Source organism: Myxine glutinosa, chromosome 2, assembly GCF_964187855.1.
Source record: "Myxine glutinosa chromosome 2, kmMyxGlut1.1, whole genome shotgun sequence".
In the NCBI taxonomy this organism is placed as follows: domain Eukaryota; kingdom Metazoa; phylum Chordata; class Myxini; order Myxiniformes; family Myxinidae; genus Myxine; species Myxine glutinosa.
Genome location: NC_136262.1, coordinates 160,767,587 through 160,793,348, shown reverse-complemented (window position 1 = coordinate 160,793,348; position 25,762 = coordinate 160,767,587). Strand labels below are relative to the sequence as shown.

The following is a 25,762-nucleotide window of genomic DNA, read 5'->3' as shown; positions in this document are numbered from 1 at the left end:
GATAGGGGGCACCTCCGGGACACAAAGGTGATCCCAGGGGAGGAGGCTGTTTCACAGCACCACTTGGTTGTCTGCGACATAAGGGTGAAAGGTGCGAGGAGAGCTCGGCAGGTGAAGTACCAACCGAGAATGAAGTTGTGGAGGTTGAAAGAGGTGACAGTAAGGGAGGCATTAAAAGAGAGGCTGAGTAGGGTAGAGGATGATGTGGTTGAGCTTGAACGTGGTTGGATGTCAATGAAAGATAGTCTGTTGGGAGCCGTTGGTGAGGTATGTGGATGGACAAAAGGACCACCGAGGCACTCGGAAACATGGTGGTGGGATGATGAAGTTGGAAAGAGGATTGACGAGAAGAGGAAGAAGTTCAAGGAGTGGCAGAAGGTGAAGGGTACGGGAGCAGAAAAAGCCGAGCATGAAAGTTATAAGGCAGCCAAGAAGGCTGCAAAGAAAGAGGTAGCAAAGCCGCAGGAGGCATGTAGGAAAATGTTCGGAGAACGCTTGGATTCGGAAGAGGGTCAGAGAGCGGCATTCAGGATTGCAAAGCAGATAGCGAAAGAGAGGTGTGATGTGATGGGGGTGAGTTGCTTGAAGGATGAAGTGGGACAAATTGTTGTGGACCCAGATGGAATTAAAGGAAGATGGAAAAGATATATGGAAATGCTGTTGAATACAGAGAATGAATGGGATGGCAACATAGAGAGTAACCCAGTTTTAGGACCGGCAGAGAAGATAACTGAGAAGGAAGTTGAGGAAGCGATAAAAGCAATGAAGAGTAGAAAAGCGGGAGGGCCGACGGGAGTTGTGGGAGATATGTTGAAGGCAGCAGGAAGTTGGGGTGTGAAGAGAATGGCAGAGATCTGTAATCTGGTGGTGAAAGAAGGTCGCATTCCAGTGGATTGGGAACTGAGTACCCTCGTCCCTCTATACAAGGGGAAAGGTGACCCTCTGGAGTGTGGCTCGTACCGAGCGATAAAGTTATTGGAGCATGGAATGAAGGTATTGGAAAGGGTGTTGGAGAGGAGGATAAGGAAGAAGGTGAAGATCGACGAAATGCAGTTTGGATTTATGCCAGGAAGAGGAACGACAGACGCGCTCTTTATTGTGAGGCAGTTGCAGGAGAAGTACATGGAGAAGAGGAAGAAGTTGTTTCTTGGGTTTGTTGATCTGGATAAAGCATTCGATAGGGTTCCACGCAAAGTATTGACATGGGCGTTGAGGAAGTTAGAAGTGGAGGAATGGTTGATCAGAGTTGTGATGGCAATGTACAAAAGAGCGCGCACAGCTGTAAGGACGAAGGGCGGGAACAGTGGTGAGTTTGAGGTGAAGGTGGGAGTGCATCAGGGGTCGGTACTAAGTCCACTACTATTTGTAGCTGTGATGGAGGTGCTGGCTCAGAACGTAAAGGAGGGTTTACCATGGGAGTTGTTGTATGCAGCTGATCTGGTGTTGATTGCAGAAAGTATGGATGGATTGAAGGAAAAGATGAACAAGTGGAAGGAATGTATGGAGACAAAAGGTCTGAAGGTGAATATAGGAAAGACAAAGGTGATGGCAAGTGGTAAAGCATGTGGTGAGGTGGAAAGAACTGGGAAGTGGCCATGTGCTGTGTGCAGGAAGGGTGTCGGAGTGAACTCCATTCAATGTACAATGTGCGCTGAGTGGGTTCATCAAAAATGTAGCGGTCTGAGAGGGTCATTAACCAGTGTGGCAGCTACATTCAAATGTAAGGTGTGCACAGAGGGAGCTGCAGATGGAGGAAACGTTGAGTTGGATCTTGGAGACGGCGTGAAGCTGGAAGGTGTGAAAACATTTTGCTACCTCGGAGACATGCTGAATGGAGAAGGTGGATCAGACTCGGCAATGGTTGCTCGAGTGAGATGTGCATGGAAGAAGTTTCGGGAACTGAGTGGCGTGCTGATGAGGAGGGGAGTGTCGTTGAAGCTGAAGGGAAAGGTGTATGCTGCATGTGTGAGAAGTGTTATGATTTATGGGAGCGAGACATGGGTCATGAATGTGGAGCAGCAACGAAGGCTGGAAAGGGTGGAAATGTGAATGGTTCGGTGGATGTGCGTAGTATCATTGAGAGAGAGAAAGACAAATGATGAATTGCGAAAGATGATGGGAATAGAGCCTGTGATTGATGCTGTGAAGAGGAACAGGTTGAGATGGTTTGGTCATGTGTTGAGGAAGGATGAAAGTGACTGGTTGAGAAGAGTGATGGAAATGAATGTAGAAGGAAGTAGAGGACAGGGAAGACTTGGCTAAAGATGGTGGAAGAAGAAATGCGGGCCAGGGGGTTAACAAGGAGAGATACAGAATATAGGGCAAAATGGAGAAGATTGTCATGGGGACCACAAGGCTAACCCCCGCTCTTGCAGGGAAAATGGCCTTAAAATGCATGTTGTTGTTGTTGTATCTTAAATATCTCGATCAAACCCCCTCATATAATCACCTCCCTTCTATGTTCAGCCGCTCCTCATAGCTTGGTCTATATAGCCCCCGGAATCGATCCCTTCGCTGAACCCTCTTTTGCCGCTATCCTTCCTCAGATGTGGTGATTAATACTCGACCAAATATTATAGATGAGGCCTCTCCCCCATATCATATGATAGAATGTGAACCAGCTGCTTCTCTTTTTCATTCGCCTCCTGCATTAATTACCCCAGGGCCTTTTCACAAATGTGCTCAAATATCGCTCGGTACGGAAGACGTGTCACACTTCAACTTTTTTGAATTTTTAGTCAGCATTTTTTGCTGAAAGATTGTTGAATATGGAGATGAATGCAAATCAAATAAATAAATAAAAATACAAATTGTAAATTAATGATTTTATGCAGCCTTGACCTTTGAGCATTAGATCTAAAAAAAAAATTTAAAAAATCAGCTTCCAGCTTTTGATTGGTGAACCAATTCTGTGACCCATCATACAAATTCTTAACATTTCAAGTGAATCGGATGAAATTGATGTTTTTTGTGATGCTGACCTTTGACCTTTTGACCAAATTATTCATTTGCCTTAACCGTATTATCATAATAAAGCTTTGTTAAAATTTGATGACAAAGCTGAAATGGGTAATTAAAACTTCAGGTCAATTGGTTGAAAATTGCTGATTTTAGGGGACGCTGATTTTTGATCTTTGAACAAAATTATGAATTTGTCTTCTCCATATTCACAAAATATAACTTTGTTGAAAATGTGATGACAAAAGCTCGTGGTAAAAAAAAGTTATGGCTCGGACAGACACACAAGTGAATGCAAAACCCCATCTCCCTGCACAGGGGACAGGCTAAATAGAACAAATTGAATTTTTTATGGGATGGGCTAGATATAGGTTGGTGTGAAGTGATGTCACATAACCCCCTCTTCTCTTATCGGTCTGATGAAGTTTCTGCAATTTATTGGTGATAATAATCATAAAAGAAGTGTCTGGCGCAAGTGTCTGCAACTATTGCGGTTAAAATGACGTCTGTATATTCAAATTTTGATGCATTTTCACACCCAACATAACAAAGGTTTTTATTATTACCCTCGCCTGATGAGGGTATTGCATTTGAGTCCGTTTGTCTGTCTGTTTGTTTGTCTGCACATAATAAATATGATTTTCTCTGCCACCGTCGGTCCGATTGACAGGAAATTTTCATCATACGTGCAACTCTTTAGCTCTTTCACCAGCCTCGATGTTGTATACAAAAAAAACAAAAACTCCACCTGTATAATTTTTTTTCATGATAATTATGATGTCATAGTTCACGTGGTTCGGCCGCCATCTTGGAAAAATCGAAAAACTTTGCACCTCTATATCGCCGAAAGCGCTGTATATAAAAATTGAGACATGGCTCATTGTAAAGAACTCTCCATGGGGAATAAAATATGTTAATGATGTCATAGGTGCCTCCATTATGACGTCATAATTCGACAAGTACAAATCTTCATCCTATTAAGATGAAATTTCTTGAGCGCCATGTCGGCATAAATTGGTGGAGAAAAAAAAATATCGGTCACGTGGTTTGGCTGCCATCTTGGAAAAAACCGAAAAACTTTGCACCTCTATATCTCTGAAAGCACTGAATAGAAAAGATTGAGACATGGCTCATTGTAAAGAACTATCCATGGGGAATAAAATGTGTTAATGATGACGTCATAGGTGCCTCCATTATGACATCATAATTCGACAAGTACAAAACTTCATCCAATCAAGATGAAATTTATTGAGCATAATCTAGGAATAAATTAGTTTAGAAAAAAATAATGATGACGTCATCGGTCACGTGGTTCGGCCGCCATATTTATTTTAACACAGCCTTAAAAACCACTGAAAATACATCCTGGTGAGGGTTTGCAATCTCTGATTGCTCTTTCTTGTTTATTTTGTGGTGTGTGCAGGATTTTGTGGTTTATGAATCGTTCAGACACATCGCAGCAAAGACTTTTGCTTGAGGCAGATGCCGAACCATTGCACTATGGAAGCATTCAGAGTACTTGATGGATCAAGGGGTGCGTGTGTGTGCATGTGCGTGTATGTGGACACGGCTGGCACATATAGGTCTTCTGTAAGTTTTTATAATGTATATATTTCTATTTGTAGTTCAATTTCTTATTAGAATCAACCAAATAAGATGAAGTTATATTCTGCTGTTTTTGTTGTGCCTTTCATTTGTCAATATTGCTCTTTCATAATGTGGCATTTTTATTGGGATTCAAAGCACCTAATGGGGTATCGGCTAAACTTGCGTTTTTCAAAAGATGTTTTTTTTCATTATTGCTGTTTTTTGTGATTTCCATGTGTAAATGGTGTGTGGACATGTCACATTATTTGTGTGTATGGGTAGGCAACACTGGGCAACACTGGTCTACTTATGTTTAAAACAAAAAAGTATTGATAATAATAAATGATTGTGAAATGTTTGCAGAGTTCTGTATTCGAAAAGATTTGTGTGAAAGTGGAACAAGCTATAATGTTTCTGTAAACCTTTGATCTGTACAGAATAATTACCGAGGTGCAAGAATTTTCCGGATTTAGGATCATCTGCAAAAGGCAAGCTTCTTCAATGCCCAAAAGAATCTCACATCTGAAGCACCCGTTAAAACAGGAACCTTAGCAGCGAGTTAGACTCAGAAGATGGGCCGAATGATCATTTATTACTTATTGCACTGCGTTTATTTAATTAATTCTAACTTTACTGTTCTCCAAGGAAGTTCGACAGGGCAGAAATAATGGTGGCTCACACACACGAAAACAGATAGCTGAAACGCGTTTTCTTACCTTTTAAAGGATTTAGTTGTAAAATAAATAGGGAAAAGTGTAACAAGCTGCTATAAACAAAAGCAGAACAAATCCATGCAAGTCAAATGGACATAGAGGTAAATGGGGTATTCAAACGTGTATGTGCATTGATTGAAAGCAAAACCGAGAAAGCATCGGAAAATGCAAAGCCCGTCCATGTCTGTTTTTTTCAGACATCTTCCATATTCTCAAAATATGCAAATTCTTAAAATTGGACAAAAATTGACAATTTTATGCAACTTTGACGTTTTGATCTTTAAAAAAATCCACTCATACCTTTTTAATAATGAACCAATTCAGTGACCCGTTATGCAAATTCTCTAAATTTCAGGTCAATCGGGTGAAGATTGGCAATTTTACGCAACCTTGACCTTTGAATCTAAAAAAACAATCAGCTTGTAGCTTTTGATTGGTGAACCAATTCATTGACCCAATATGCAAATTCTTAACATTTCAGTTCAATCGGAAGAAAATTGACGATTTTATGTGATGCTGACCTTTGACCTTTTGACAAAATAATTAATTTGCCTTCTCTGTATTATCATAAAGTTTTGTTGAAAAATTTATGGCAATAGCTCAGTTGATATAAAACGTTACGACCAAGACATATACACACACACAGGCAGACAGACAGACACACAGAAGTGATTGAAAAATCCGGTCTCCTGCTGTGCAGGGGTACAGAAGGGGGCTAATCAATCAGCATTTAGTATTTCGACACCAACTGGTTTTGTTTTGGAAACTGAGAAAGTGATTGTGCAAATATGCAAATAAAGTTTACAATTTCCACAAGGTGGCATTCATGCCATGCACTGTTTCCTCAAAATAACATTTACAGTAGCTGGGAATTTCTGTTAATCAGAATTAAAGATGTAACATTCACTGGGGGTGTGTCCATGTACTATTCCCCCACTGTTTTCAAGACAACAAACATAACCCCCAACCCTTGCCCAAAACATCCACCTCCTCACATCGGACGTGACACAGACATCAGACAGACAAACAGAAAATGGAGAGTGACGTTATAGTCCATGGGCCAGATCCCAGAATTTCATGGATTGGTGTACCACCTGGGGTGGCAAAATTTCGCCATGTTTTCTTGAAAGGCATATACCCATAGATGAAAAAAAAACTTCGAAGCCAAGCTTGGAACGGTAGCCCAGTGCTACTAATCACCTCTTAAAGATGGAGGACTGGGCTTGATCCGGGACCCGAAATTATGGGGTAGGGGAAATATAAATTGCGATATCCTTTGAACTCATGGTCCAATTACTACAAATAACCACTCAAAATGTTGGAAATTTTATGTTCTACATAACTATATCTATTATTTGCCAAGATGCTAATTAAGTAGGTCACTAGAGGTGAAAAGGTCACGAAATTTGACCCCTGCTTAAAATCTGGCCATCCGTCCAAAATATCACCACAGTTACCCTACCAATGGGAATTTCTCAGCCAAAATGGGCTCAAATAGAAGTTAATAAGTGTCCAAGTCCATTTTATGCCTAAAAGTGTGGATTTTATTTGTATCTGAGCCATGGTACATAACGGAATTTGACATCTTTGAAAACGGCAATTTTTAGCCCGAAAAACATCCAAAATGAATGATGTCAATATGCTGATATTTAATTAGCATTTTTTTCACTTTCAGGCAATAATGGAGGGCACTGCAGATCTAGACCAAGTGCCCTTACTGCCACGCAAGTTGACCCGTTCCTCCTGCATCTTTGAGTGCGAGGACACAGACCTCGAGCTGAATCCGCCCCAAGATCGTTCATCTTGGGAACGGCTTCTGAAAGCAGCTGAGATCCGGAAGCATGCCGACATTCTTAGGATTGCTGCCACTGCCAGAGATGATGAGATCCCACAAATCCTGTATCACAGGGGATGCAGGAATCAATTCGTTAAGAAATGTGACCTGGATGTTATTGAAAAAGCGGCATCCGCAGAGAAGCCGGATGAGCCAAGACGGCAAGAACTGAACCGGAGAAAGTCATCAGCAGGTCTAACCTCGTCATCATCACGTGTGTGTGAACCAGTCTGCATCTTATGCCTGAAAAGCAGCAAGTATCTCACAAGCAGCACAACAGAGCCCTTGGGTCCAATGCGTCGATCTACGTTAAGATCAGACGGTTAGGCAGGCAGCAGTGGACCAAAGTGATCCAAGAATGATGGCGATTACGTCACGAGACCTAGTTGCAGCTGAGGGCTACTACCACCGGTCTTGCTATCGTAGGTATACCAAACAGACAAGCTCCAAGACCAACTCTGAAACTAGTGGTGATCCGGTGGCATTCCACCCAGACCCAGACGGGGAGTATGCTAAGACTGAAGAACAGTTATAGTGGACTGTTCAGGTTCATTAGGGATGATATATATATATATATATATATATATATATATATATATATATATATATATATATATATATATATATATATTTTGTATACAACATCGAGGCTCGTGAAAGAGCTAACCTTAATCACACAAAAAGTAAAACCGACACACAAAACATATAACATGGGGAGCGGCAGACAAGATGGGGAGAGAGGGGGAAGGATGCTTTACAAGAGTTACGCAACATGGATGATGTGGTGTTCTTACCAGCGGACAAAGGACGGGCAACGGTGCTCGTGGATCGTCTTGTATACACCAACAAAATGCAGGATATGTTGGCGGACCAAAGTACTTATGAACGGTTAACCGCAGATCCAACGAAGAAGGAGGAACGCAGGTTAAACTCAATGCTTTCCAGATTAAAAGCGACTGGTAGACGATCAGCTGCGGCGTACAAACGTCTGTACAGCAGTAAGGGAGTGGCTCCCAGGGCCTACGGGCTGCCGAAAGTGCACAAAGAGGGATTTCCGCTACGGTTCATCGTTTCCTGTATTAATGGTCCGTCATATGCTCTATCCAAGTTTTTGGCAAACATTTTGAAGCATTTGGTGGGGACAACAGAGCGAACCGTGCACAATAGCACAGCATTTGCTGAAAGAGTGAAGCAGCTCACCATCGAAGCACACGAGACCATGGTTTCATTTGATGTTGTGTCTTTATTTACCAACGTGCCCATAGCCCTGACGATTGAGGTGGCAGACCGGCGTTTGATGGAAGATGATCGATGGAAAGAGACTGCGGGAGCTTTAAGCCCGATGGACGTCTGTGACATGCTTTCTACCTGCCTCTCTTCCACCTACTTTGTATTTAATGAGGTATATTACAAGCAGGTTTATGGCACCGCTGTGGGTTCCCCGGTATCGGCTGTGATTGCCAACATGGTGATGGAGGATTTGGAGGAACGCACCATTCCAGCCCTGTTAGTGCAACCACGTGTTTGGTTCCGGTACGTGGATGACACATTTGTCATTTGTCACTGATGAGGTGGGCATCATACATGAGACCATAAATAAAACTTTTTCCTCCATTAATTTCACCATTGAAGAGGAGAAAAATGGAGCCCTTCCCTTCCTGGATACACTCGTAACGAGGGATCCCAAAGGAGCCTTAAAGGTAACGGTGTACAGAAAACCAACACACACTGATCGCTACCTTGATTTCAATTCTTGCCATCCAATGGAACACAAAAGGTCGGTGGTGCACACCCTCTCAAAAAGAGCACGTGAGTTACCATCTACCTTTGAAGACAAGATGAGTGAGGTGGACCATCTTCAAAATGTGTTAAGGGCAAATGGCTATCCTGACAGCTTGCTACCCAACAGGAAAACGATAAGGGCTTCCCCACACAACGGGCTGAGACCGAGAGAACAACCAAAGGGTTTGTGTGTTCTCCCTTTTGCACCAGAGGTTTCGCAGAGGGTCGGCAGAATTTTGAAATCGGCAGGAGTGAGGGTGAGTTTCACACCGGTTTTCACCCTTTGCCAAGCCCTTATGAGGGTCAAGGACAAGCTTCCGAGGAAGGATAGGTCAGGGGTGGTATACGTAGTGCCCTGTGGTTGTGGAGCTGAGTATGTGGGTGAAACCGGAAGGACCTTAGGTCAACGTATTACTGAACACCAAAAAGCATTTGAATGTAATTATCCCAGCATATCTGCTATTGCCAAACACGGCCTGAAGGAAGGCCACACACCTTTTTGGGATATGGTTAATATTTTGGGTTCCATACCCAACAGAAACAGAAGACGTGTTTTGGAGGCTTGGCACGCAGAAGAAACTGTTACCTCGATCACACAAGAGGTAGTTGACTTACCGGTAGCGTTTGACCCACTCTTGTGTGAACGAAGCAGGCATTCCGTACTTTGAACAACGAGTCCACATAATATGTCACACAAGGTTTTTATTCGGACAATTTGCCCCCTCCCCCCCCCACCCCCCCCCTCCAAACCACCCCTCTCCAAAACCCCCCCTCCGCTTCCACCCCCCTCTGGTCCCCCCCCCATTTTATCCCCCTATAATCCCCCTCCCTCCCGCATTCCCCTTTACCGCATACGGCCACATGTGATGATCTTGATATTATGGCAATTTTATTTTATCTCAAAAATTTTTGCTTTAATATTGTTACGGAATCGGACGACGGCACTCCACTTACCATGGGGGGTTTAATCTCCTCGTCTTGTTAAGCTGGCCGTCTCCGTTCCTGGTACCTGTAACGCTCCTTTGCGAGGTGGGATTGATCAGGGTTATTGGTCAAGGTGTTCTCCCGAATACCTTCACCAATCCCTCCGCAAAACAGGGAGACAAGTACCGCCCGAAACGGCGGACAAGATGGTATTTGCCGAGTGGGTTAGCAGTCCGAAGTTCGAGCCATTAACAATGACTAACCCGATTGTGGAGCTCTGGCCGGAATCGTGCCACGTATATCAATTGGAAGAAGGGACGAAAGCGATTGGATGCGAAAGAAGAAACCAAAAGGTAGGAAGAACAAAGATTTATTCATTACGTACAAAAAAACCCGAAGAGGAAACAAAAGAAGGGCATGTACAAGGGAAGAAGAGGAAGCAGACACAGGGCAAGCTTATACAGGCTTAACTTATCAAACACCCCAGACAGAACGAACACACTTACACGAAAGGATGGAATGGGAAGGATGGTATGGGAAGGCAGGGAAGGGTCCAGGCAGATGGTAGGCGTCGAGGTCCGGCTCCAAGCGCGCGCTCCGATCCACGCTTTGGGGTCGAGGCGAAAACCCGGCAAACGGCTCCGCGTGTCGTTGGACGCGACCGGACAATTATATAGCAGGGGAAAGTTGGTATGTTGCATACGCAATTCTCGGCCGGGCAATTTCCGTGGCCCTCTTTCTCCGTGCTCGCTTCACTCGACCTCAATCTCAACCTCGACAGAACTCGCAATTCGTCCTCACTCTCTCGTTTTCGGTGGGGGCTTCCCATAACGGGTTATATAGCTACGCCCTGGAACCTTCACGAACCTGCTCGATCAGTCTTTCTCCACCCTCTCAAGCCAAACCCACTCATTCTTGGTTGGCCGGCCAGGGCTTTCTTGGCTCCACCTTCTGATGACGATGGGCGGGCAACGCCCTTCTTCTCCGAGTTGGAGCACATGGGCAATGGAGGGTGAATGCAGTTGGAGATGTAGGCGAATGCAGTTGGAATGCAGTCATGTGCCCGGGTGATGTGAGGGATGGTGGATTTGCCATCCCACCACCTCGGGCATCTTCCATTATCAATTTTGCCCATCCAATTCCAATTCTTGCCAATCCAAAATTTGCCAATCATCTGCAAATCAAATTTTGCTCATCAATTTTTGCCAATCACCAATTCCCTATCCCTCCCAAATGTCAATTAACTTGAGCCTCGGTGCGTCTTTACATGCTCAAAGCTCGGCTTTGCCAAGCCGAGCAATGAATGTGGGTGGTCTGTCTACCGCGGTGGGATCCGTCCGGCACTCGGTTCAGGGAAGGAGGTTTGCTCGGGCCGAGATCCCAAGGTCCACCTCGGCGCGGAGCCATCCAGTCTCCCGCCCGGTGCCCCAATCTCGCCCGGCGGGAACGCCGCAACCACAAGGGGTCGCCGTGCCGACCCTTCCTACCTGCCCTCGAACCGGGCTGCCCGCTCCGCTTAGCAGAGCGCGGATGCGACCGTGCAGGGCGAGGTCCGGCCCGGATCTTGCGCGGCGCTCCGAACAGGAGCCACGTTGCACCGATCCCCGCCGGTTCTCGCAGCCAACAAAGCGCGCCGCGCACCGAGTGCCCGCATCGGCTAAACGTCAACCTAATCGCTATCCCGTTCCACGTCGATGCTTCACTTCCAGGCTCACACGCATACACGACCCCTTTCACACTCACCACGCCCGGCGTCTCCATACACTTCGTTATTGTACCTTCTCCTACACACCACCCAGTTACACTCATTCCACTCACAGACTTCGTTACACACCTGACCACCGCACACCTTGGCACACACTCGTCGTTCGCATACCTCATCAACACACCTCCTCGCGCCCATTCCTCGGTCACATCCTCTGTGACAACCATGGGTGTGAACTCTTTTGCACACCCAATCACGCGCTTCACCACCAACTCAGGTGTGCATTCCCACACGCGCTTGACCATTCCAGGTGTGCATTCTTCCATTCCAGGTGTGCATTCTTCCTCACCTGCCACAACCAACTCATACTCCATGTCACTCTTACCACCACACTCTGCCGTGCATTCACTCTCACTCTTGGCAACGCACTCACTCCTTAGCACAAACTTTTTCCTCACACACACCTCCGTTCCACACCTTTCTCGCGCGCCTTCTTTCGCACTCTCTCCCGGTACATACCCCGTACCACTCATGGGGGTGCATTCTTGCACACACCCGATCACCGCCGCACACCCCGGCTCACAAATACCTTCCGCACTCCCCATAGTCGGACATCCTTGCACACCGCCTCTTTCCACACACTCTGCACCTGTCGCACACCTTACCAGCGGCCTCTCACGAACGCCCAGGTCCAAACCAACACCCAAGCCCACTGAATCTCCCCTCACACCATATACATTCCCGAGCATATCGCCACTCACCTCAGCACCTCGTCTTCGCTCCTCCTCCGCCACCTGCAAACTCTTTATTTGGTCAGTAAGCACATCATCACGATTTGAGCACAGACCTTGCACCAATTCCATCACTTCCTCCTTCAGCTCCTTTTTAGTCTCCCTCCGTCTCTTTTTTATTTCACTTACCCCTTCTTCCACTTCCTCTAATTTTTGTCTCACCTCCTTTATTTCCCGGTGCGCCCCCTCAATTTATTCCTCTAAGGCCACCTTGGTCGTTTCTATGTGCGTCCTTACTTCCCGTTCTTTTGTCTCCATTGCCTCTACCACCCCCTCTAACCTCTTCGTCAGTCCCTCTTGTACCATCTGACATTCCCTCTTCGTCGCTATTAGTTCTTTTTTTTATCTCCTTTTGTGTCGCTTTCAACCCCCCTATCACCGCCGTGTTCTTTTCCACCTGCTCCCCCAATTCCTTTTGTCCCACCATCAGCTGCTCTACTCCCCGCGTCAGGTCTTCTATACCCCCCTGTAACCTAGCCGTACTATTCCTCACCTCTTTCTTCATGCACTCCTCACCCTGCTTTACCTCCTCGCGTACCCCCGCGACCTCTTCGCCCACTCCACGCCCTATCTCCTCCCCCATCTCTCCCATCTCTTTGGTAGATGCCGCCCTCATCTGTTCCAAATCATTCCTCTGGGCATCCAATTTGGTTTCCAACCCGATTTTTACCTCCTCTATCTGGTTCCCCATCTGTTTAATTTCCCGGGCGGATTGCTCCCCTATTTCCCTCAATTTGCCTTCCATGGTGTTTTCTAACCCCGCTAACCCATTCTTCACCCCTTCCATTTGGTTCTCCTGGGTGGCCATTCTATTTTCCAACTCCGTTAACCCATCCTTCATTTCCCCAATTTGATTACTCACGTCCTTCAGTTGGCCCCCCAATTTACCTTCTAGCCCTTCCACCGTGTTGTCTAACCCCTCAAATTTATTGTCTAACCCCTCAAATTTGTTATCTAACCCCTCAAATTTGTTATCTAACCCCTCAAATTTGTTATCTAACCCCTCAATTTTGTCATCTAACCGCTCCCCCATTCTACTTTCCAAACCTCCAATTTGGTTTCCCATGTCATTCCTCAATTCCCCAATTTGGTTTCCCACATCATTCATTGTATGGTCCGTCTTTACCATATAGGCCATCATCTGTTTCATAAATAGGCCCCAGTCCATTGACGCCGCGGGCGCGGCTGCTGCAACCTCGTGCGCAACGCCGCCATCTTGTGCACCTGAAATCTCCGCTACCCAATGCGTATTGCTCTCCTCTAGTTCCTCCCTGAGGTCCTGGGCTGCTTCTAACCCTTCTTCTTCTCGCTCCCCTACCGGCATCCGATCACCTTGATCATCCATGGCATGATTTTAAAATTTAGATGTTTTAATAAAATTTCGGCCGCTCATAATTTCGAGTGCGTTAAGCGCACTTCGGGTCCAAATCTCACTCCCCGACACCAATTGTTATGGAATCGGACGACGGCACTCCCCTTACCGAGGGGGGTTTAATCTCCTCGTCTTGTTAAGCTGGCCGTCTCCGTTCCTGGTACCTGTAACGCTCCTTTGCGAGGTGGGATGGATCAGGGTTATTGGTCAAGGTGTTCTCCCGAATACCTTCACCAATCCCTCCGCAAAACAGGGAGACAAGTACCGCTCGAAACCACGGACAAGATGGTATTTGCCGAGCGGGTTAGCAGTCCGAAGTTCGAGCCATTAACAATGACTAACCCGATTGCGGAGCTTTGGCCGGAATCATGCCACGTATATCAATTGGAAGAAGGAACGAAAGCGATCGGAAACGAAAGAAGAAACCAAAAGGTAGGAAGAACAAGGATTTATTCATTACGTACAAAAAAACCTGAAGAGGACACAAAAGTAGGGCATGTACAAGGGAAGAAGAAGAAGCAGACACAGGGCAAGCTTATACAGGCTTAACTTATCAAACACCCCAGGCAGAACGAACACACTTACATGAAAGGATGGAATCGGAAGGATGGTACGGGAAGGCAGTGAAGGGTCCAGGCAGATGGTAGGCGTCGAGGTCCGGCTCCAAGCGTGCGCTCCGATCCAAGCTTTGGGGTCGAGGCGAAAACCCGGCAAACGGCTCCGCGTGTCGTTGGACGCGACCGGACAATTATATAGCAGGGGAAAGTTGGTATGTTGCATACGCAATTCTCGGCCGGGCAATTTCCATGGCCCTCTTTCTCCGTGCTCGCTTCACTCGACCTCGATCTCAACCTCGACCTCGACAGAACTCACAATTCGTCCGACCTCTCTCGTTTTCGGTGGGGGCTTCCCATAACGGGTTATATAGCCACGCCCTGGAACCTTCACGAACCTGCTCGATCTTTCTTTCTCCGCCCTCTCAAGCCAAACCCACTCATTCTTGGTTGGTCGGCAAGGGCTTTCTTGGCTCCACCTTCTGATGACGATGGGCGGGCAACGCCCTTCTTCTCCGAGTTGGAGCACATGGGCAATGGAGGGTGAATGCAGTTGGAGATGTAGGCGAATGCAGTTGGTAATGTAGGCGAATGCAGTTGGTAATGTAGGCGAATGCAGTTGGTAATGGAGGCTTTGGGACGATTGAAAAAGGGGGGATCTATCTTATTTGATTTGGTGCAGCGTAAGATCGACTATGGGACACATGGCCTCAACTGAAACACAGAATAACGAAATAACTATAGAGAGGTTCTAGGATTGGCTACGTGCTTGTACATGGACTAGCTAAGGTGCGCATTTCAATTAACAGCCAATTAAGGGGGAAATGTACACAGGGGTTATTTATAAGGAATTTTAATGCTAAATTTGATGTGAAAGTTCTAAAAACTGTAACAATATATTTGCAGTTTTAATTTAATTTACAATTTAATTGTTTACAAGTTTAACTTTTAATTAAATGTAATGATTGTTTTCCTGATTTTCTAAACACTTGAGTTATAATCCAGCATTGCTTACAGGATTATTTTAAGCCGTTAATATGCGGTTGATTTTTGAATTTGGTCAGTAACGTCTCCGTTCACGAGAGTGGTGTGATACGGTTTCATTGGCTGTCCAGCTTTGCCCACCCCACTTTGCATATACCTCGCCCACTTTGCATATAAGGGGATGTTGAGATGATTTTATCACTCTTGAGGAAGATTAACGGAGGCGAGTGGCTTCACATGTTGTTAATCGAAATGTTGAGTCATTGTTTGTTCAATTAAAGGTTGGAGATCTTACCATGGAGTCATTTGGATTTACTCCCAACCGCAAATCTTTGCTTCTATATATATAACTAGAACTATATATATCTGTCTCCCTCTTCCAAATCCTGGTGGCGTCTCGTCAAATCTGTTTCTGGTGTTTGTTCCCCCTCCATCCCCTCCCTTACCTCAAACGGCCACACAGCTGACACCGCACGTGAAAAAGCTGAATGCCTCAACTCTGTGTTTGCCTCTAAATCTTGTGTCCCAAAGCCATCCCTCGCTGTACCCACTATACCCAGTCATACCCAGCTGCTCCTGGACTCTGTGTCCTTTCCTCCTGACAAGGTGGAAAAGTTTCTGTCAACCCTCGACTCAACTGGATCTGACGGCATCAGCCCACGGGTCCTAAAATCCTGTTCTTCCGCTCTTTCACTCCCTCTCTCTGTTCTCTTCACCCTCTCTTTTGCTCAAGGTCATCTGCCATCTGCTTGGAAATCAGCCAACATCAACACTTTACACAAAAAATGTGCAAAAACAGATCCTAGCAACTACAGACCAATCAGCCTTCTCCCAATTATCAGCAAAGTCATGGAATCCATCATTGCTTCGGATATGAAATCTTTCCTCTTCTCCAATGGCTTGATCTCTGATCATCAATTTGGTTTCAGACCAGGTCACTCTACTCTGGACATGCTGCTTCTGCTGTCTCAACAATGGATGGAGGTCCTCAATGCCAAACAGGAAATTCGAGCTGTCTCCCTTGACATATCACGTGCCTTCGATACAGTCTGGTACCCCGCTCTGCTCACCAAACTCTCCTCCTTTGGCATCCATGTAAATCTCCACACATGGCTGGCGGACTTCCTCTCTAGTCGTAGTCAACGTGTGGCCCTGAATGGGTTTCTCTCATCTCCTCTTCCTGTTCAGGCTGTAGTTCCCCAAGGCAGTGTTCTGGGCCCTGTGCGTTTTCTGGTCTTCATCAATGATCTCTCTGACCCTCTTGAAAACCCTCTCTATCTCTTTGCTGATGACTCCACTCTCTGACGCTCCTTTCCTCATCCCTCAGATCGGCAGTCTGCAGCCTCCTCACTCTCTGCAGACCTGGACAAAATCACAGACTGGTTAAACAAGTGGAACATGTCTTTCAATCCTGACAATTCTCACACTCTTACGATATCTCTCCGAAAAGACCGACTGGACAACCCTCCCATCCAATTTCTGAATAATCCTCTCCAAGAAGTTCTGTCACTCAAGCTTTTGGGTCTCACTATCTGCCATGATCTTTCCTGGGAAAACCACATTTCAAATCTGGCCTACAATGCCAGTCGCCGACTGGGCATCCTCCGTCATGCGAAGTCCTTCCTTGGCACACCGGAGCTCCTCACCACATACAAGGCTTTCATCCGCAGCTCAATGGAATACTGCTCTCCCCTCTGGCTGGTGCTCCTGCCTCACACCTAGCTCGTCTTCACGCTGTTGAAACCAAAGCGTTCAGAATCATTGGAATCCCCCACAATGAAGCTAACTCCGAGGGCCTTTCACTTAATCACCGCAGGCAGTTTGGTGGTCTTTCCGTCTTCTACCGACTCCTCTCCGGCCTTGCTCCCCCAGCTCTCTCTGGGCTCTGTCCCCCAAATATTCCTACAGGTCGCACAATATCTGCCTGCAACCCTCTTATGGTTAAACTGCCAAAATCAAGACTCTCTGCTCACCTTCACTCCTTCATTCCTCTTTTCTCCCACCTCTGGAACAAACTCCCTCACTCTCTTCAATCCCACTCCTCCCTCCAGGTCTTTAAAACAGCTGTTCACCACCATCTCTTATCTTCCCCCATCCAAAACCTTGATCTTTTCTACCCCCACTAATTTCACCCCAAATCCACTTTTTTTGAAATACTAACTTCTTTCCTGGAAGTCCTTGGTGTCCTTGTGTTTTATGCTCCTCCCATCCCCCCCCCCCCCCCCCAATCCCTCTCCCTCCCACACATCTCCCGATGTCCCTGCTCTCAAATGTTGTGTTTGTGTGCTTCCCCTTCTCTCCCCATCTTGTCTACCACTCCCCTTTTTATATACTTTGTTTGTCTGTTTGATTTGTTTGTGTGATAAATGTTAGCTCTGTTTGTGTACCTCGATTCTGTACACAAAAAAAAAAAAAATTCCTACCTTTATCCTCCAATTGGATTTTGTTGCACACCTCGGCCACCCATACCTCTAACCGATATTTAAACTTCCCCAACTTGAGGGTTAAAAAACCATGTCCTATGATGGGGGCCATTACCCTGGGAGCGAACTGTAAACTATGGTTTTGGCAAACACTGGATCTGGTCCCAACCATTTGCACTCAAATTTTCAGGACCACAGAGCTGATGATTGTGGTGGTTGCTCCTGTGTCCTCTTTTGCGTCGACCCCAAGGCCTTCAATTTTGCATCGAATTGTGAAAATACTGTCCTGGGATTTCCCACGTTGAAGACCGGGAAATCACGGATAGCAAATCGAGCGTTAATTCAAGGCATTCGGTTCAATAGCAGATTTTATATGTGCATGTGGGTCGAAGGAAGAAGAAGAAGAAGCTGGAAGGTTTTACCTGGACGGCCTCACATATGTCTTCTCACCATCCAATGACACCTTACGTGATGCCACCAACGATGCCAACCAACTTCGTTCAGCCGTGCAGGGTCTCTGGGCGACACCAACACATTCACCTTTGTCACACCCGGATTTTATTCCCCAGGAAATGTATACATGCATCCACGTATTCATACGATGTGACTTTGGACAGAACCCTTGCAGCAACCTTATGACGGACCTTACGAAGTTCAACAATGCTCCAAGTGGATGCAGCATTCAGGTCATTCTCCAAGTGTCTGAAACATTCATATCATTCTCCAAGTGTCTGAATCATTCATATCATTCTCCAAGTGTCTGAATCATTCATATCATTCTCCAAGTGTCTGAATCATTCATATCATTCTCCATGTGTCTGAATCATTCATATCATTCTCCAAGTGTCTGAATCATTCTTATTGTTGCGGATCTCGAACTACGGCGCTCCCCTTACCGAGGGGGGTTTAATCCCCTCGTCTATTAAGCTGGCCGTCCGAGTCCTAGAAGATATCGCGCTCCTTTGCAGGGTTGAGATTGACCAGGGTGACTGGTCAATGGAGTCCCAGATACCTTCGCCAACCTCGCCGCAAAGCAGGGCGCTATTTCTGCCCGAGCCACGGACAAGATGGAATTTTGCCGAGCGGTTTAACAATCCGAAGCTCGAGCCGTTAGCGGCAGTCTAAACCCGATTATAGTGGTTCCTATATTGTGCCACCGATATTCAATTGGGGACAGGACGCAAGCGATCGGATGAGAGGAACCAAAGTAAAGCAAGAACAAATATAATTTATTAATTATTTACAAGAAACCCAAAGAGGAAAGGAAAGAAGGGAATATACAAGAAGAAGCAGAAGAAGCAGTGCCACAGGGCAGCCTTAAACAGTCTTATATTATCACACGCCCAGGACAATACAAACACACTTACACGAATGGGGTGGTGGTGGTGGGAAGGAAGATAAGGGTCCAAGCAGATGGTTCCAGGCTCCGGGTCCACCGCGAAGAATGGCAGGCAGCTTCGCGTGTCGTTGGCGCATGACCGGACCTTACATACGCGAGGGGCGGGGATGCTGCATGCGTATAGCATGTCGAATGCTCTCAAACCAAACGACAGTTCGTATCAAACGATGGTTCCAAGCGATCCTCTGTGCAGTGTTCTTATCATCCGCCATCTCTGCGCTGTTCTCTCAATCGCAACGGTCCCCTGCGCAGTTCTTCATCAATGGCCTCCCCTCGCGCATCTCTTGCATCTCTTTAGGTTTGACTCCTTCTCTCTCCCTGGCGCATCTCTGTGAGAGGGCTTGGCGCTTGCGCTTTTATAACCCGCTTAGAAATCAAGCCGCGCTTCATCGAGCCACGCCTATTAACGAGCTCACCTCAGCCCTGGTTGGTCAGAGAGGGCTCACTGGTTCCACCCTCGACGGCTCGTGGGCGAGGCCACACCTCTTCCCGTGGCTCCGCCCCTTCTTTCCTCGAGCCGACCGCATGTTCAATAGTGTTTGCAGTGAGCGCTAAGGCAGCGACGACGGCAATAAGATTATGTGACACCATTGGGAAGGACAAGCCCCGTCTGTAGGTGCTATTGGCACTTTTGGAGAGAGAGAGATTGGGGGTAATTGAAGGGGCCTAGGTTATTTGATTAATACAACGCAGAGTCAAACTATTGGGAACAGATCCTTAACTAGAACACATACAAATGAAATAACTAAAGAAGAAGCCTATGGTGTGCTACGTGTTGCTCGTGGCCTAACTAGGGTGCGACCTTTGACCTTTACACCAAAAATGGGAATATTTACAGGGGATTATTTATAAGGGAATATTACAGATATTTACAACGTGGAGGGTTCTAAAAACCACAACAATATCATTATCCAAGTGTCTGAATCATTCATATCATTCTCCAAGTGTCTGAATCATGCATATCATTCTCCAAGTGTCTGAAACATGCATATCATTCTCCAAGTGTCTGAATCATGCATATCATTCTCCAAGTGTCTGAATCATTCATATCATTCTCCAAGTGTCTGAATCATTCATATCATTCTCCAAGTGTCTGAATCATGCATATCATTCTCCAAGTGTCTGAATCATTCATATCATTCTTCAAGTGTCTGAATCATGCATATCATTCTCCAAGTGTCTGAATCATGCATATCATTCTCCAAGTGTCTGAATCATTCATATCATTCTCCAAGTGTCTGAATCATTCATATCATTCTCCAAGTGTCTGAATCATGCATATCATTCTCCAAGTGTCTGAATCATTCATATCATTCTCCAAGTGTCTGAATCATTCATATCATTCTCCAAGTGTCTGAGTCATGCATATCATTCTCCAAGTGTCTGAATCATGCATATCATTCTCCAAGTGTCTGAATCATGCATATCATTCTCCAAGTGTCTGAATCATGCATATCATTCTCCAAGTGTCTGAATCATTCATATCATTCTCCAAGTGTCTGAATCATTCATATCATTCTCCAAGTGTCTGAATCATGCATATCATTCTCCAAGTGTCTGAATCATTCATATCATTCTTCAAGTGTCTGAATCATGCATATCATTCTCCAAGTGTCTGAATCATGCATATCATTCTCCAAGTGTCTGAATCATTCATATCATTCTCCAAGTGTCTGAATCATTCATATCATTCTCCAAGTGTCTGAATCATTCATATCATTCTCCAAGTGTCTGAATCATGCATATCATTCTCCAAGTGTCTGAATCATGCATATCATTCTCCAAGTGTCTGAATCATTCATATCATTCTCCAAGTGTCTGAATCATTCATATCATTCTCCAAGTGTCTGAATCATGCATATCATTCTCCAAGTGCCTGAATCATTCATATCATTCTCCAAGTGTCTGAATCATTCATATCATTCTCCAAGTGTCTGAATCATGCATATCATTCTCCAAGTGTCTGAATCATGCATATCATTCTCCAAGTGTCTGAATCATTCATATCATTCTCCAAGTGTCTGAATCATGCATATCATTCTCCAAGTGTCTGAATCATTCATATCATTCTCCAAGTGTCTGAATCATGCATATCATTCTCCAAGTGTCTGAATCATGCATATCATTCTCCAAGTGTCTGAATCATGCATATCATTCTCCAAGTGTCTGAATCATTCATATCATTCTCCAAGTGCCTGAATCATTCATATCATTCTCCAAGTGTCTGAATCATTCATATCATTCTCCAAGTGTCTGAATCATTCATATCATTCTCCAAGTGCCTGAAGCACTCAAGGATGCACGCCATGAGAAACCGTCCATAACCGTCAGGAACCCCATAACCGTCAGGAACAGGTGGCTTGGCAAGTGCCACCTGCCTGGTTAATGAACACGCACCTGTTAGTTCTCCTCACGGTAAAAAGGTGTAACAATTGTCTCTGTGTTGGAAAGCAGCGTCTGCATTATAAATGTCGATCTTCGAATGGAGACGTTAAAGCCCAAACAAGTTTAATTGCTTGTGGCATGTGGCGTGCATGTCTGCCATCACCGGGTGTGGCATGAGGTACAATGGCGTGGGTATCATCCGGCAGGTGCGACACGGCGCCACCAAAACTCTACCTTTTTGCTATTGGGATGCCAGACCGACGGCTTAAAGGTGTCCAAATGACGTTGGGGATCGAACATCTCCAGGTGCAAGGTGAAGTTACGTGTCCCGAGATCCATTGAAAGGGATTGGCTAATCCAGGTAACGTACGGTAAAAGTAAAAGGCTCCTTCGGATCCATGAGCAACGCTTTGTGTTTTTAAGCCGGCTGTCCCATTTGCAGTTATTAATGAAAAACAAAACGAGCGTTTCATAACTCAACCAAACAGGTAACTTGACCTTCCACTAATATAAACCAAATATTCATGTTGTTTACCTAATGAGGTGTATCGAGCCACGCCACGGTAATGATGCAACCAGCACCCGGAATTTTGAATCCAATCTCGTAGGAGTTTGCGTTCTGTGTTTCCATTCGTGGGAGAGATTCAGAGAATTAAGGTAAATGGAGAAAGAACACAAATGACAACCACGCCCACCCGAAGTGGGAAACACGTGACGTCATCGTGGTTTTAACTCGCGCGAAAAGGAAGTCGTGTCCTGTATAAGAGTGTAAACGTAAGTTGAAATCATTGGTGCCCGAACTTTGTTGTGTGAATCGGTGGAACTTATGCCGACAGGTACGTACGGTTACCTTACTACCTTTACACGTTCATTTGTACTCGTTAACGCGCAGGAAAACTTGTACATTAAATTGTTCACCGACAGGTGAATTATACATAATCTTCATCATTGTAATTTCGAGAGTTTAATCCTTCAGGGAAACTAATTACGATGTACAGTTTGGACCAATTAACTACAGTTTGGAACATCAATGAATGGCGGGAGTTTGTAATTTCGATCACATGACTTTCACGATTCGTATCGTTGCTGCGTGAAAACGCTGTGGTTGTTTCCATTTTATTTAGTTATTTGTTGTGGGCAGATGGACGTCTTTCAACCATCGGTCATGGCGTCGTGTGGCCTCAGACGCATTCGCCTGGTCGAGCCGCTCATGGCGTTGTTCCTGTTCGCCGGGAGCTTGCCCGGTCCCCTGATAAGTCCGTACATCTACCGGAGGCTGTGCGAGGACATGGCCAGCGAAAGTGGTTTCCCATTTCCCGCCAACATGCATCCCAACGGCACCTGCTACTTCAACGGGACAACGCACGAGGAGGTAGGTTCACGCAGATCGCAAACGTGCAGCCATCTGTGTACACGAGAGCTACCTACTTTCAGTATCGCCTTTAACATGTACATGAAGGAACTGCGCTCCAACGCGAGTCGAAAGAATTGACGCGACCAAAGACGGAATTCGTCCGAGTTGCTTTATTGAAACAAAACAGCTCAGGTATTCTGACAAGCCCGTTTTTCGGGCAACAATATATATACACATTTATGTCGGGAAGTTTGCCCGGCAAAAGCTATACCGGGCATGCCCGGGTATCAAGGGCGAGCCTTGGAAAGGCGAGTCTGGACCTGCCCGGGCGTGTTTGGCTGCGGCCTGGCAAGTCGAGGCTGGGCGTGCCCGGGCGCTCTGGGCGAGCACTGGAAAGGCGATAGCGGGCATGCCCGGACGCTCTGGGCGAGCCCTGGAAAGGCGATAGCGGGCATGCCCGGACGCTCTGGGCGAGCCCTGGAAAGGCGATAGCGGGCATGCCCGGACGCTCCGGGCGAGCCCTGGAAAGGCGATAGCGGGCATGCCCGGACGCTCTGGGCGAGCCCTGGAAAGGCGAGACCGGGCGTGCCCGGGAGGTTCGGGCGTGCCCGGGAACAGTGAGTCCGGGCATGCCCGGGAGAGGCGCGTCTGGCCGTGTTCTGGCCGGTGCAAGGCGATTATGTACATCCAGCGGTAACCGCTACATACATGTAATATATAAAAGGAGCTTGGTGGAAGTGTGCCTGCGTCCAGGGGCGCCGCCAGGGATTTTGGGCCCCATGAAAAGATATCACAATGGCCCCCAATGAAGCACGTGCGCACATTTTTACCTAATGTTCTCATAAATTTTAGGGCCCCTGTCAGTGCAGGGCCCTTGGAATCATCCTAACTCCCCCCCCCCCCCCCCGCGCCCCTGCCTGCGTCCGTCCGTCCGTCAACAAACCCTCGCCTCCCTTCGCCCATTTCCCCCACACCCCCAAGTCCCAACTCCCTTACGCCTCCCCCTCTTCCTCCGATCTCTCGCGCTCTCCCTCGCGCTCTCCTTTTCTCTCTCTCCACCTCTCCTTTTCTCTCTCTCCACCTCTCCTTTTCTCTCTCTCCACCTCTCCTTTTCTCTCTCTCCACCTCTCCTTTTCTCTCTCTCTCCACCTCTCCTTTTCTCTCTCTCTCCACCTCTCATTTTCTCTCTCTCTCCACTTCTCCTTTTCTCTTTCTCCACCTCTCCTTTTCTCTCTCTCCACCTCTCCTTTTCTCTCTCTCTCCACCTCTCCTTTTCTCTCTCTCTCCACCTCTCCTTTTCTCTCTCTCTCCACCTCTCCTTTTCTCTCTCTCTCCACCTCTCCTTTTCTCTCTCTCTCCACCTCTCCTTTTCTCTCTCTCCCCACCTCTCCTTTTCTCTCTCTCTCCACCTCTCCTTTTCTCTCTCTCCCCACCTCTCCTTTTCTCTCTCTCTCCACCTCTCCTTTTCTCTCTCTCTCCACCTCTCCTTTTCTCTCTCTCTCCACCTCTCCTTTTCTCTCTCTCTCCACCTCTCCTTTTCTCTCTCTCTCCACCTCTCCTTTTCTCTCTCTCTCTCCACCTCTCCTTTTCTCTCTCTCCCCACCTCTCCTTTTCTCTCTCTCTCCACCTCTCCTTTTTTTTCTCTCTCTCCACCTCTCCTTTTCTCTCTCTCTCTCCACCTCTCCTTTTCTCTCTCTCTCTCCACCTCTCCTTTTCTCTCTCTCTCTCCACCTCTCCTTTTCTCTCTCTCTCTCCACCTCTCCTTTTCTCTCTCTCTCTCCACCTCTCCTTTTCTCTCTCTCTCTCCACCTCTCCTTTTCTCTCTCTCTCTCCACCTCTCCTTTTCTCTCTCTCTCTCCACCTCTCCTTTTCTCTCTCTCTCTCCACCTCTCCTTTTCTCTCTCTCTCTCCACCTCTCCTTTTCTCTCTCTCTCTCTCCACCTCTCCTTTTCTCTCTCTCTCCACCTCTCCTTTTCTCTCTCTCTCTCTCCACCTCTCCTTTTCTCTCTCTCTCCACCTCTCCTTTTCTCTCTCTGTCCACCTCTCCTTTTCTCTCTCTCCACCTCTCCTTTTCTCTCTCTCTCCACCTCTCCTTTTCTCTCTCTCTCCACCTCTCCTTTTCTCTCTCTCCCCACCTCTCCTTTTCTCTCTCTCCCCACCTCTCCTTTTCTCTCTCTCTCTCCACCTCTCCTTTTTTCTCTCTCTCTCCACCTCTCCTTTTCTCTCTCTCTCTCCACCTCTCCTTTTCTCTCTCTCTCTCCACCTCTCCTTTTCTCTCTCTCTCTCCACCTCTCCTTTTCTCTCTCTCTCTCCACCTCTCCTTTTTTCTCTCTCTCTCCACCTCTCCTTTTTTCTCTCTCTCTCCACCTCTCCTTTTTTCTCTCTCTCTCCACCTCTCCTTTTTTCTCTCTCTCTCCACCTCTCCTTTTTTCTCTCTCTCTCCACCTCTCCTTTTTTCTCTCTCTCTCCACCTCTCCTTTTCGCTCTCTCTCTCTTCACCTCTCCTTTTCTCTCTCTCTCTCCACCTCTCCTTTTCTCTCTCTCTCCACCTCTCCTTTTCTCTCTCTCCACCTCGCCTTTAATGGATTTGTTGTTACATATAGTAGGGATTCAAGACTTTATGGTAATTATGAACATCAACTGTCAATCACCCCGAGCACGAGCAGTGAAAAGCGGGAATAAGCAAATGGGTCATGTCTGTCCATCTGTCCGTCGTCTACAAACGTCAGTTTATGATCGAGAAACGACATGTATTTTTTTTTTTTGCATACCAAGTCGAGGCCCGTGTAAGACGTAACACATATAACATATAATAAAGGGAGCTGGAGACAAGAGGAGACGAGAGAGGGAAGCACAACAGAGAATCCCAGTAGGGAACAGGGATATCAAGAGATCTGTGGAAGGGAGAGGGCTTGGGGGGAGGAGGCATGGGAATGGGGGGAGGGGGGTTGGGAGACACATGCACACTGCTAGGATTTCCAGGAAAGTAGTCGGTAT

The 25,762-nt window shown here is 46.5% G+C and overlaps 2 protein-coding genes across 4 annotated transcripts in view; both read left to right on the top strand.

Annotated features, from left to right (window-relative positions):
• LOC144888206 (lysosomal proton-coupled steroid conjugate and bile acid symporter SLC46A3-like) overlaps positions 1-4,903 on the top strand; it is a 30,618-nt gene extending 25,715 nt beyond the window's left edge. For both annotated transcript variants that reach the window (XM_078771868.1, XM_078771867.1), the window contains one exon: positions 4,382-4,903. In XM_078771868.1, coding sequence (XP_078627994.1) covers positions 4,382-4,481 — 100 coding nt within the window. In that variant the 3' untranslated portion in view covers positions 4,482-4,903. The remainder of the gene's footprint in view (positions 1-4,381) is intronic.
• A 17,272-nt stretch (positions 4,904-22,175) lies between these two features.
• The window catches only part of LOC144890675 (lysosomal proton-coupled steroid conjugate and bile acid symporter SLC46A3-like), a 43,079-nt gene continuing 39,492 nt past the window's right edge, over positions 22,176-25,762 (top strand). The window contains exons 1-2 of one of the 2 annotated variants that reach the window (XR_013622407.1): positions 22,176-22,247; positions 22,553-22,783. Coding sequence is in view for 1 of the 2 variants with exons in the window: in XM_078771866.1 (XP_078627992.1) it covers positions 22,553-22,783 (231 nt within the window). In the remaining variant the exon portion in view is untranslated. The remainder of the gene's footprint in view (positions 22,248-22,552; positions 22,784-25,762) is intronic. The other variant, XM_078771866.1, reaches the window with a different exon arrangement.